The sequence below is a fragment of the Leuresthes tenuis genome, unplaced genomic scaffold (genome assembly GCF_036924035.1).
Source record: "Leuresthes tenuis unplaced genomic scaffold, fLeuTen1.0.hap1 SCAF_22, whole genome shotgun sequence".
Lineage (NCBI taxonomy): Eukaryota > Metazoa > Chordata > Actinopteri > Atheriniformes > Atherinopsidae > Leuresthes > Leuresthes tenuis.
The window spans coordinates 11,674,081-11,687,744 of record NW_027325376.1 but is presented as its reverse complement, the minus strand read 5'-3'; the positions used below and the strand labels follow the sequence as shown (position 1 = coordinate 11,687,744).

At 41.7% G+C, this 13,664-nt stretch overlaps 1 protein-coding gene across 1 annotated transcript in view; it reads right to left on the bottom strand.

Annotated features, from left to right (window-relative positions):
• The window catches only part of sema4f (sema domain, immunoglobulin domain (Ig), transmembrane domain (TM) and short cytoplasmic domain, (semaphorin) 4F), a 47,717-nt gene extending 35,330 nt beyond the window's left edge, over positions 1–12,387 (bottom strand). The window contains exon 1 of the mRNA XM_072376840.1: positions 11,620–12,387. Within this exon, the coding sequence (XP_072232941.1) occupies positions 11,620–11,710 (91 nt within the window). The 5' untranslated portion in view covers positions 11,711–12,387. The remainder of the gene's footprint in view (positions 1–11,619) is intronic.
• Positions 12,388–13,664: the final 1,277 nt, after the last annotated feature.

Here is a 13,664-nt window from a genome sequence, read left to right as displayed (position 1 = left end):
CAGAGGAAGCTCTGCATAGAGACGGTGTTTCTTCGCATTAAAAGGAGTAAACTGAGGTGGTTTTGGCATGAAATCAGGATGCGTCCTAGGCACTTACCTTTGGAGGTATTGTTGGAACGTCCAGCTGAGAGGAAGCTCTGAGGTCTCTGATCCACTGTACTTTTTCAACAGTGGACACAACAAAACTGTTCCAATTATTTTTCATTTAATTCACTTGTTCAAACTAAACAAGTTGCATTTTTCCATTTGCAGATGATGCATTTTTCTATAAACAATGCGGGGGTTTTTTTTACGTGAAGACAAATGTTCACTTACTTTCCATGATATATATTTCCCTCCATGACAAAAGATTAAATGTTATGCCAGTAAACTGGCTGGCTTTTGTGCATTTTTCCTGTGCATGTACTGCTCTGCTCTGCCTTTGCAACATATCAGGCATCATTGTATTAATCAAATCAGAACCGCAGGGACCTCATTTTCATTCTGTTCCATGTGGACAAGGGAGCCATTATATAAAAGCACTTAAGTTGATGAGATAGTCCAAGACAGAGGCCGCTATGATGTCATCATGCTGTCTGAGAGTACACTCTGAGGTGTGATGTCATTGAAAACCTTTAATTATAGCTTTAAATCACAAGTAGATCAGTGTCAAGCAGTTTCACAGAAGAGTTATTTCATTAGCTGTAAGAAAACTTTGGATGTGAAAAATATATAGTATATTCTCAGTCTAAGAACCAAGCAAGTACTGTGCTTTTTTGTCATTTCTGTGACCTTTCTTCCATTCAAAACAAAAGCTCAGTTCACATGTTCTCCCTGAAATGCCACCATCTACATCTATGCAGTGCCTGCTTTGTAATGTCAATATGTGTTCTAGATCTGTGTGATAATGCTTTTAGGAGGCTTTCCTAGTCTCTGATGTTACACATGCACACACAAACACGTATTTTAGGGGAGCGTGTCTTCTATTGTAATGTTAAGCTAAAAGATGAAAGTATGGTGTCTGTCTGGCACTAAATACCCAATCTCGCCATTTCTGTATTCCCCATGGGTGCAGGAGTCACACACACACACACAAAATACACAAACAGGCTCAGCAGACACCTCAATTATGATAATGTGGATCAGCATTAATGTATCCTTACAGCACGACTGGCTTTCAACAATGTTCCGTGCGAGTGTGTGCGTATGTCCCAGACAGCAGGAGAGGAGGGGCTGTTACTGTATCTCATTTAATACAGGTTACTCCCAGCAGATAGGAAAAATGCTGAGGTCCTCAGCATTTCTGTACCCAGAACTCACATATATGCACGCTGCGACCTTTATCCACCGTAATAATGAAAGTTTCTTGTGAATGCTGAAGTGGGAAATTTAGATGGTGAGGTCCAAAGCTCCAGGACACGCTGAGGAAATGCTGGAGACGGACAAAATAAGGACTGCAAGTCATTTTTATGGGTTTCCTCTGTGTGAATCTGTATGTAAACTAGTCAGTACTCTAAAGAAATTCATTTTAAGTACATATTCTAAATAAATAATGTAAAACTATTCAAATACATCATCCTTTCATGAATCACAAAAAAAGATGCAGTTTTCTAGTGGGACCTCATTAATTTAACAGTATTGGGACAGACTATTTGGACAACCAAACCATTCAAAATAGAAGTACCAAAGTGAACCAAAGGACACCGCATAACCTGCACTGCTCCTAAATTTAGAGTTCAATCCAAACATTTGTCTCTAATATCTGACCCTATTGGAAAAAGATTCTCCAAATAATAAAAATAGAATGACAAAACATCCATTTAAAGGCAGAGTGAACAGATGGGATTTTAGTGTATGCTCAGAAGACTCGGTGTTGTCAGCTTGTCTCAGATCTTCTCAGTTTGTTTCAGCAGCTTGGGGCGTAGTAGCTGAAAGTACCATCACCACATATTTTTGTTCTGCTTTGTGGTGCAAAAGAAAGGAAGCAGGGGATCTAAGGGCCTGTCCAGACCCAATGAACATGGAAGGCTGTGTTGGTCCACAGCACAAGATGTCACAGTTTCACAATAAAAGTCAATGTTTCTCAACAGAAGCGCAGCTCAGGTTTTTTCTGTGTGATGACACTGATGCTTGTCATCTCGCTACGTTTGCCACCACAAAGACATCTTGCTACACAGTGATAGTTCACAATTGAGACCACTGATTTGGTCTAAAACTCTTGTAAGGAGAAACTGGAAGTGGGCCTGACCCAGATCCACCCTACACAACATTTTTGTACTTTGCTTTCACTCACGAATAGTCGAGGTTGAGGGTTAAAAAGACATAGTTAGGGTTGGAGTTATTATGCATGGTTAGGGATTGCCTATTTTACTTCTCATGGGTCGCGGTCTTTGTCACGAGTGCCCCGCCAAACCAGAAACAACGCTCTCGCAATATGTCACCATTTCACTTTTTCCAGCTATGCACTGTCACATTATTACATTTTGAGATGTTGACAAACTTAACGAACACTCATTTTCTGGTGAGACTGGGCTCACCATGCTCTGTCTATCCTCCTCCTCCACGTCCTCCTCTCCTAGACTCTCTCCCACCCTGTAATTACCACCTCAGACTCCAATTAAAAGAAACCACAATAAGAGGATCAGAGGAGGGAGACCAAGGGAAGGCATAAGGAAAGGAGAGATGGGGGAATTTAATGAGCAGCTTATGCACGCACACACACACACACACAACTTCCAAAACTTTGCAATGCAGGTTATGCAATTCTTAAAATCTGAGTTACTTTAAATGGTAAAAGGACAACACTATATTTGTTTACACATCTGTACATGTGCATCTTTGTGTAAATGTCCTCAATTACACACACATAGGTTTGTGTGCGAGTGTGTGTGCGTGAGTGTGAGGGGGACTGCTGACAGTTTTTCCTTTGTGTTTGCCTAAGCTAGCTTCCTGCCATTAAGGTTCCCAATGTTGCTCTCCTTCCCCAACAGCAGACACACACAGACAGCCTTATCCACAAACACACACATATACCCACCAAAGTAGGAGGGAAAAGGACACAGAAGGTCAATATGCCAAAAGAGAATTACAAAAACAACACAGGAGAACCATAGATCAACAAGTCGCGGAAGCAACAGAGATAAGAGACAGCAACACAGTATGCACTTTCAATATTGACCAATGTGTATACACACACACACACACATAAAATAATAGCAAAGAAACTCTCTCTAGAAGAAGACACGATCAATCAATAAACACAAAGTAGACGCAGCAGGGTAGCCCTCACTGTCAAGCTGTCTTTTTGTGAGCAAGTGTGTGTGTGTGCGTGTACGTATGAAATGGGCCTCATAGTTGCGTGCCAACTGCAACTGCCAAAAGACACACACACACAAACACATGCACAAAAGGAGTGTGGGAGAAGGAGTGCAGAGAGGTGCTTTGATTTGCCCGGCTGCCAAAGGGAGACCAGGCCCAACTCACAGAGAGGAAATAGATATCTCGGTTCGTTACGCACACACAAACACACACATGCACACACGGATGCCTCATTGGTTTATTCTTTTAATTCAAAAGATTCATTGCTCGGCTTCTGTTTGAAGATGGGAGTCTGCGCCAGATGACTCGGTCCTCTGACTTTATGACCAGGTGTGTTACCTTGATCATGGCAGGAGGGGTGACTTACTCTGCAAAGCAAACCTTACACCCTGTGGTGTGGGTGTGTTTGTGTAAATGGGCACACACACACGCTTTCTTTTCTGACTTTATTTATGGTTCGTAGCCTATCCGGTTAAACCAAGTGTCTCATGTTGACAAATGAAGGCCAGTTTAACCTGACAATTCAGTTCTCATTCCAGAGCCTGTATAATAATCTCTGTGTCTCATATATTTAAGCTTTCATCACCCGACTAATGATGTCCTTAAAGATTCTGCCCCGCATACTATGTTTACAATTTCCACTTTAAAGGATGTTAAACTGCCCTATTAACAATATGGGACAGATATCATCTTTTACTTTGCCCTTAAAATTCCTTCCAAAGTCTTTGCACTTTGTACTTTGTTTCAAAATAAGATGATCCTAGTTCTGCTGTGTCATAAGTTGATTATGCTTTTTTTTTTTAACATTCAAGCCCAGAAATGTCTTAAACCTTTTAGAATTAAATCAAGACTCACATCAGCTAATACTGTGGTTTAGTGATGCATTTTCCCATGGCAGATCACGCAGAACACAAACAGAAATTTGATCTCTGAACACCTGAGGCAAGACCAGCTGCTGGTACAGTAATCTAACCTTGAGCCTTATTGTCTCACATTTGAGTTAGATTCCAACTACAGCACAGGAGTGGAGCTGCAATCAGGTAGCTTCCATTTATTCTAAGACCAATGCAATCTCTGTGTTTGCAAGTGGATTTGCAAGGTGTCTGCTGTTCAAAAACAGCAGATTAGTGAGCTTTTTCTTCAGCATCCTAAATGTTGTATTTATTGTCAACACTAGAAGCTTGTAGGAGCAGCAGTCAACATTTACCAAAGTTGGACTCAGTGTGACTACGCACCCACTAAAATTGAAGTCAAATTTAGGACATTTTTAACTGTTAAGAAGAAAAAAAGAAGAAAAAAGGACTTTGCAAGAAAGTATACGTATGTCTACAAGTTTGTTCTCCATTTTTGACCGCAAAATAAAGGTATCATCAAAAAGGTTTTCTTCAGCTTCCTCACAAATTACTCATGATACTTGATATGATGCAGAAGGATGGCCTGGTCATGTCACTGAGTACCATCGCTGCAGAAATGTCTTTATTCTGACAGCTCAGTGTCAGTGCAGTGCAGTGAGGAGGCAGTAAAACCGGATTTAACAAGACATTTTCTCTGTGCTCACACTCAGCAGTCACTGTGTGTGTTCACTGTGGCTTTTCCCAGCTTGACACTGTCACAGAGTAAAAAACTGCCAACAGGCCCAAATCTGGAAAAATAAGAAAATTTTAAAAAAGCTCACTGCTGTGCTGATGTGAGGAGGTTAAAACGTGTCCACCTTATCAACTACTTCAACACAAACACTGGGAGAACAACGTGCCGTTCATCAAGCGTTAAATTTGATTTTGGTTTCTTACAGGCAGAGTCACACCTGAAGTATAGGAATCAATGGCAGAAAATCTTTTTGAAAATGCATGGTGTGACGGAGCGTGTTCTCGTTTGTGTCTGTCTGACAGGAATAGGCTCAAGGAAGTGTAGCATTCTGCTCACGAGAGTTGAGATCTCACTGTATTTGTGATTGTTTGAGTATGTGTGAATGTGTTTCCTTCCTCAGCCTTCAACATTCATCCTACTGGCTAACTGCTGACACAGGTTCTGCACAAAGAGCAACACACACACACACACACACACATCAACAACATGCATTCACCTTCAGCATAAACAAATCACACTGCAGCCTCATCTCATTCCAGTTACTGTCTGAATCCAACACAGTTGCACATGCAAAAAAAAGTCATTAAAAGTTTCATTCCAACATGTGATTTCAGCAAGGAAAGTTCACATGAATATATGGAGCGTGCCTTCAAATCAAGGACTTTCCATTAATGGATGTACTCCCTGACCTTTAAAAAACACATACACCCCATAGCACAGAGACCAACAGCCAGACAGAAATATTGACAGGTCAATCGCCTGATGACTTTTTTTTTTTATTCCAGACCTCTAATCTGTCTGAGTAAACAGCCACCAACTCTCCAAGGGTCATCCTATTGTGACTACAGTTGAGCATGTGTGTTTGCCTGTGTGTGATCTCAAAGAGGCTGAGAGGTTAAGTGGATGCAGTGTCTAAGCTTGAACAAGGTGACTCTTTGCGACCTCTCACCCTGCGTGTGTCGGTTTGATTTTGTCCTGAGTAGGACGGATCAATTACTCTTTCTGGCTCTTTTTAATTTCATCAATGTCTATTAGTTTGTGTTCCTTTTCTAAAAGCTTTTCTGATGCGTTTTAAATGCTCTAATTTGCCTACTTTTCTTGTTAATTTCACACTCTCTACTTCTATTTACCATTTTCACAGCTTTTTTTCCACCATGTCTTAAGTAATCAATAACTAGTCACATTGATGTCCAATCTTTTTCTCTTTCACTGCACCTTGAGTTGTTGACCAATAAGATCAATGCTCATATTTATGATTAAAGCAGGTCAACAGCAGTAGTTAGCAAAGAGAAAACACCACAATGCATAATCCAGAACTGGTTAAAATTTAAATAAACTTTCATTTGGAAATTAAGACAACTTAGTATATATTCTCTTCATCAAAATGCTGAAAAGTAATCTCTAGGCCTTATATGCAGTTTCAGCTTGCCTTCTGTCAGATGGGATTTTCACGCAACAGAGGACTGGAGAAGCTGGCGATGAGAGGGGAAAGCAGGTGTGAATCCCAATGAGGTGATGATACATGCTTGCGCTGTTCGCCACTTCTATAAACGCTCTGCAGGTAATACACATGAATGCACTCATTGCTAAACTATTAAAGACTTTTAACTCCAGAGCCTTTAGAGAGGCATTTTTCACATTAAGAAACAGCACACTTCATAGGATCTTTATGAACGAAGGAGTGAGAACCAGGCGGGCGGCATGAATGAATGCATGAAATATGGAGCTGAATTCCATCAAACCAACCTACAATAGCTGCCTCCAGAGTCACTGACCTACAAGTATCTTGCATTTCAAACAGTTCACTGAGGTCAGATGAAGTGACTTCTGCCATATCTGAACAATTGATTTAAAATGAAAGTAATCCCATTCATGAAATCATCTTGAAAGTCCATCAAAGTAAATCTGCTCCGTCCATGTGCGTGTGTGTCTGTGTGTGTGAAAAAGAGACAGAGAGAGTATGTGTGGCCTTTGACATCTGACTCGGTTTGACTTGTACTCTGACAGACTCCAGTCATAGAAGTGCCTGTGTGGGCTGACCATTGACAAACAACACAAGGGTGTGCATGAACAACTATGTGCGTGTGCACTGCTAATATAATTCTCCAGATCAGAGGCAATGTCTGGGCTTCATAGAGAGAGCATTATGAGTCAAAGCGTATGGGAAGCTAATGAACTTTGCTGACGAAGGTAAGAAGGAGTGAGGGAGGATTTCCAGTAGGTGGCCCGTGACAGCTGGGAATTTACTCCTCTGATCCTCCTTTTCATCCACTGCCTCTATTCCTCTCCGTCACATTCGACTCATTTTGATCTGAAATCGATTGAGGTTCCTCTTTTTCTGCCTGAATGTTTCACTCAGAGATTTTTCACTTTAAAACTTCCTTCACAATTTCTATGAGGGATGCAGCCATTTTCCAATACTAATGTTAAACATAACAATTTGGCAGATGACTGATAGCTGATACTGTCCGTCCTGATACTGTTTTTGCCATTCACTTTCCCTTTAATGCCAGGGAAACAATAAAATGTGCACTTCATCACACTATCTTTGAAAGAGCACAAACGCATTCATACAAAGCTGTAGTTTGTCAAACCATTACCAACTCAACCATTTTTTTGTACCCAATAAAATTAAATGGAAATGAATTAAATCAGTTTCAGGACAAAGTCAATACAATAAAAAAAGGGGACACATCAGATAAATATCGACCACTGCCATTGGTTGATGTCATTCTATTCACCAATAGGCCGGCTGCAGTCAACAAGCTGAATATCTGCCAATAACGATATTAGGTCAAGAGATGACTGCTTTTTAATCTAACAAACACTACAGCTGAGTAAGTCGAACTGTATGTTACACCTGTTTGTCGCCTTGTTACGTTAGAGTCTTTAAGCTTTGTTTGAGCTTTTGCTTCGTTTCTTTTAAGGGAGACTAAGAGAGGGTTTGAAAGACAGCATGAAAAAGAAAAGAGGAATAATTAAAAAGGAGCAGGAAAGACAGAAAAGCAAAAGGCAGCAACATAAAGACACGCAAGAATGCGCGTCAGAAAACTACCTGAAGTATTTCTGATGATGGAAGAGAGTGATATATATTTGAAGGCGGATTTTAAAACGCAGCCGCTTGCTGTTATGTACTCAAGCTATGGTCAGCACGAGGGCTTATGAGACAAAGCTGAAAAAAGCGCTAAAAGCCATCTCCCCATTCCCATGGCACCACTCAACTCCACCACACCCTATCAGCTACACTTCGAGGAAGAAGAGGGCCAATGAGCTGCAAAGGAATGACAGAAGGACACAATGGGATGCAAGGATGACAAAGAGGAAGCAGCTCTTTAGCCTTTGTATGACCACATTATATTCTCCAGGGGGTTGGACAACAATGCAGCCTTAACCCAAACACAATATCTGCTTCAGTTCACATAAACTCTCAAAGGCAAAGCCTGTGGTTACACTCTTCCTGGCCTAATCCCCAGATCTTTCTCTGAAAAGGAACAACAGCAATAACAAGAATTATGAGCCGTCCCTCAAAACAGGAGATTTTATAATCACTGTACAAACAGCTTAAATGCCTGAATGTCATGTAACACCTCAAATGGACAAAGGTTGGATCATCTGTTACATAATATAATAATATAATAATCACAGAAATATTACACTTTTCAACTTAAATGTGTATAATTTGAAATACAACATGTTATGCTCACACACAGAATTCCAACTACAGAGAAGGATACACGATCATTTCTGACCGAAAACACTGTATGGAACTACTTTTTTGTACGAAACTGCTGTTTTAGTAGAAATCTGACGACTATATTCATCATGAGACAAAGACAAAGTTTTACAGACTTCACAGAGATGCAGCTGAAAGAGGGGGACATGCAGCTGAGCTGCGGAATCCTTTTCAACTTGATGACCTCAAAGACTTGGCTACAGCTCCGCTTTTCATACACACACCGGTGAGAGATGCTTCCTTGTTTCCTTTCCACTGTCACTTAACGTGAAGTAGGAGTTTCATCTTGCATGTAAAATTCGCAAGAAGCTCACACCAGACCAATGACAGCCACCTCAGTACCTTCCCACAACACACACAGCAGCATGCAATGAAATGATTGCTCAAACTGTAGCCCCACAAAGAAGCCATCGCTAGCCAAGTGCAAATGTTGGCACGAAAACAGAATGCCACAAGAGAGTAATAAATCTTTGATTACTAAAGGCTACTGGCATGAGAAATGTTTGAATGGAGATTGTGTTAAGCTGCTGTTGACTACAAACAAAGATAAAGTATAGTTTTGGTGGACCACGCAGGTGGTTTGATAAGTGGACACTGGGTGGCCTTAAGAGCGACATAATGCCTGTGCACCCGCATAAGTTTTGGCTATCCAAGCTAAAAGTAATAGCTCTGCTCTCCAAACTGCACGGGTGGGCAACAGACCCCACCCCACTTGTGGCGACTCCCTAACAAGTTTCATGTGAGAGGCATTAAAACTGGTGCTAAACCAGTGAACCTCGGTGGAGCTGATAGAGAGGCAATTCTGATCCAGGCAAGAACGGCAAACAGTTGCTGGAAATTTGTTTAGTCAGAAAAAGTGAAGTTTCACCACTGGCTCCAAACGAGTACTAAATGCATAATTCATTCTGGAGAGGCCTGTTTGGGATTTCTTTTAATTCAACACCAACAAGCTCATAGTGAATTCATTATTCTGTGTGTAATTTCATGGCTAAATGTTTTATGACTTCTGTCCAAACATTTAGGCAGAGAACTGGAGCATTTCCACAGCAGTCTAATTAGTTGCTCCGTGAACGCATCTCAGAGGCACAATAACATATGTGTCATAACTGCAGTGAAACATCTTTATGATGCAAAACAGATATGGAGTGCATGCGAAACAAATGTGAAGTGCAGCATCTTATGGTGTCAGTTGAAAAGTCACAATGTCACCATAATTATCTGCATTCTGGAGAGAGTGAATGTCAGTTAGCATGGTGCCTTTTTGCTGCACAGCATCCGATGGCAAGATGTTTCTAACAAGCTTAACATTTCTTTGCCTGTTATTGAATTTCTGTGAAAACTGACAGATACTGCTCAGGACTGTAACATATCAGAAGGTTTCCCGCTCTGTGCCTCACCCTCGTTGCCGTGTCTTGGCACTCATACAAAACTGCATTTGTTGTGAGTCCAGCATAACACAGACCACAGTTGCGTAATAAAACAGAGTCAGGGGGATAACTTACGGACATTGCATTCATTCAGCAAATGAGCCTGAATCAACACTAAGCAATGGTCCAGAGTAAGAGCCTGGAGGTTGATCACACATGGGAAAGACAAAGGGTTAAAGCACAACAAGCTCTGCTGTGACTCGCAGAAGCAGGGCAAAGCCCATTAATACCATCAGGTGACCCGAGAGCAGACTAATGATCAATGGACAGAATGACGCAACCTCTAAATCTTTTCCTTCTCGCTGAATCTGGGTGTAAACACTATCAAAACACAGAGAGAAAGAACAGGTTGACAACAAATAATCAGGCATCAAAAATTTTAAAGAAAAAAACAACAGACGGCACATATAGCAATTGCCTGCAAAGAATCCGACTGAAACAAAGAGATGTAAACATCCACAGAATAAAATCTAATCTCCACTGGGTTGAAAAAACAAATAGCTGTGTGACTTTTTATTTTGTTGTGATAGATGTGTGCTTTCTATTTCTGTTTTCCATTATAACTGTCAGTTGCTTCTTAGAGAGCAGGAAAGCTGGCATGTCTGTGACCAGGAGGGTCAGCTGCACAAAGAGGGAGCTTGTTAGAGAACTGAGCTCCTCTTCTGTTCACTCCGATGTGTGGCCATAAAACATCTGTCTGATTCTTTTTCAGCCATAATCACTTTAGCATATTACTTGAAACATGATGGGCACTGTTACTTTACGGGGAATGGAGTTCAGTGCTCTGCCTTCCCCTACTAGACTAAAAAAAGATGCTGAATCACTACCGCTTACAGAGCCCTGATCCTCACCTTTGCCATGTCTTGAAAAGGCCAAATGCAAAGACAAATTTCCTACAAGCATCTGTCCTTCCAGCGAAATACACGTTTGACTGAAATGCCCATTTAAACCTAAAAAATGTAAATAATACATGTCTCGGTCTACCACCACAGTGATTCTGTGCAGTCTGTGCACTTGTTGTTGGATTGAGCACAACACGTCTGGCACCTGTTTGCTTTGCCAACATCACCATTTATAAAAGCAGCAGTAAAGACTAGAGGCGGTCGATTGATTCCGCGCATCGAGCGCGTAAAACCGGACTCCGAGGCAGTGGTTGGATCCTTTAACACATATGCAGGCTAAGGTGGGTTGAAGCGGAGCTCAGGTTTGTCAAAACTCACCGTGCAATATTATGGGAGAACGCTTTCAGTTCAGTAAGTGATTAACGATTTGAGGGAACATGCGCACTCGGAGTTGCAAGTGTTGCTCCATTATCATGCCACGCGCGACTGTTTTGATGCCCTGCTTGTTATCACCAAAGATGCCATGCGCCTTGGCACGAAGAACACTGACAGATTCACAGTACATGCTACAAATTTCAACTAAGTCCGCAGCCAAACAAAAAAACAAAAAGAAACATATTATGTTTCTTTTATATTACGTTTATTGGAGATCAAGTCAGCTTTGATTGTCACAAATTCGTAACCAAGCTTGCCTCGCTGACCTTTTTTCCCCCATCTTACTGTTTGTACTCACCGCCAAGGCTGCTCAAAGTCGCTGTCCGGGAGAGTCCGGAGAGCAGGCAGCACACCTGGAGCAAAACCAGCATCACACCACCGAGAGTCATCCTGTTTCAGCTCCCGTCCTGCACTCACAGTTGATCTGATTTCAACACCAAAGTCCCTTACTCGTGGTTTCAGCTGCGATGCATCTTGATCCTGGTCAGTTTACAGGTTTGTGAGTTTAAAAATGCTCAGGACTCGGTCCAATCCAGTCATGAAAAAACAGATATTATTTGTAAATGAAAAGAGAGAGCACTGTTTTGTTCTGCTACAGGTTACTGAATTCCCGGAGCTGCCATCTGCACAAAGCGCACAGAAGTGTGTGCATCCGCTTAGCGCAAATATGGTGGTGGTGGGGGGGTATTTGTCACTAAATAAACGTGTCACGCTGATAAAAAGCGGATGGATTATTTTAGTTATATTTCTTGTGTATTCCAGTCATAAACTGCGCACTAAAGTAATCCAAAGTACCGTCCTCCGGTGCGGGAATAATGTTCAGTGTCCCGGGCTATAATAAGCCGTGCAGCCTCGCTCTTCACCCGGTCTGAGCCTTCATGTCGCCTAGAGAGTCTGTCCCGCTGCGAGAACCAAACCTCCGCCGGTCTTCGTTTTGAAAAAAAAAAAATCGGTTTAAATTCAAACAAGAAAATAACGTCCAGGTCAGGAGCGCTGTCTGTGTCGCTGGAGCTCGAGCGCTTGAACTGGATCACAGTAATACGGAGCACTGTGACAGTCTTGGAGCGGAGGATGTGCCGTTTGAGAGGCTCGAGCGCTGAGTCGAAGCCAAGCGACTCGCGCCCCGCCCTCAGACAGGGCTGCACTGGGACTACAGGTAAACGGATGATGTCACGGCCGGCAGGTGCATGTGGACGCCGATTTTTCTCCAGAAACATGTGGCCCACACACCTGAGAGAACATCAGACTTCTTGGTTGACCTTGTTGATTTATGGACTGATTTTGTGGGATTAAGCAGCAATGGGGGTCCGAAGAAACATTTATTGAATCTTGATGATTTATGCACGAATTCCAGAGCTGAAACTGAGATAGATGCAATATATAAGCTAATGAAATTATAATTGTAGATCGCTTGTTTATTTTGACTGTTTTGTTTGTTTGTTTATTCATTATTCATTTTGCTATTATACCGAAAGGAAAACTACAAGAAAAGTCCATTCAATAAGTATTTCTAATCTAGACCATCTGGAATGCAAACCCAAATGTTTTTCTAGACAATCATCTTGTATGTATGAACTCTTCTTGTATGGGTGTCCTTCCTTAACCCGCCTGTCAGTTATCCAATTCCTTCTAACAAATTTTGTTTTCTAAGAATGTTCCATGAATTTTTTTTCATAAACATTCTCCATAAGTTTGCTTGGGTTGTGGTACGGCAACCCAGGGTGGCTTTTCTGACCTAAGTATAATATATAGCTAGTCTAATATTTGCATCACAATCACAGTTTAGTTCTCGAGACATTAGGGATTTTCCTTGAGCACAATACGACTCCATGAGGCTTTTGGAGTTTGTAGTTTTCCAAACGTTTAAGAAACATTCCGCTACTGCACAACCTCGTTTAAACATTCTCTCCATGTTAGTCTATGCTTCTTGTCAATGTAGCCCTCTGCAGACTTTTAGAAAATACTAAAAACACACAAAAACTTCAGTACAGTCAATTGAAAAAAACAAACTATGAACTACAGCCACTCCAGCTCAGCCAGTGTTCTAATCTTTTTTGATTAATTGTGCTGCAGCCATAAGCTCCTTTTCTCGCTTCCTGGTATTTTTTTTTTTTTTTTTACTCCTAGGAGGAGAGCGGCATGACTAGCAATGCTGACTGGCTGATTTCACGGGGCGGGGGAGCAGACGTGTACCCCAACGTCAGGATAATGGGAGGGGTCACAGAGGAGCCCGGATTAAAGGATTTGGTAGATGAAGGGGGCGAAGGAGGGGGAGTGCAAGGGTCAGAGGTGAGGCAACAATTTTTAAGAAAAGTCCGAAGGAACTTAAGAGGCAAGTGGCGC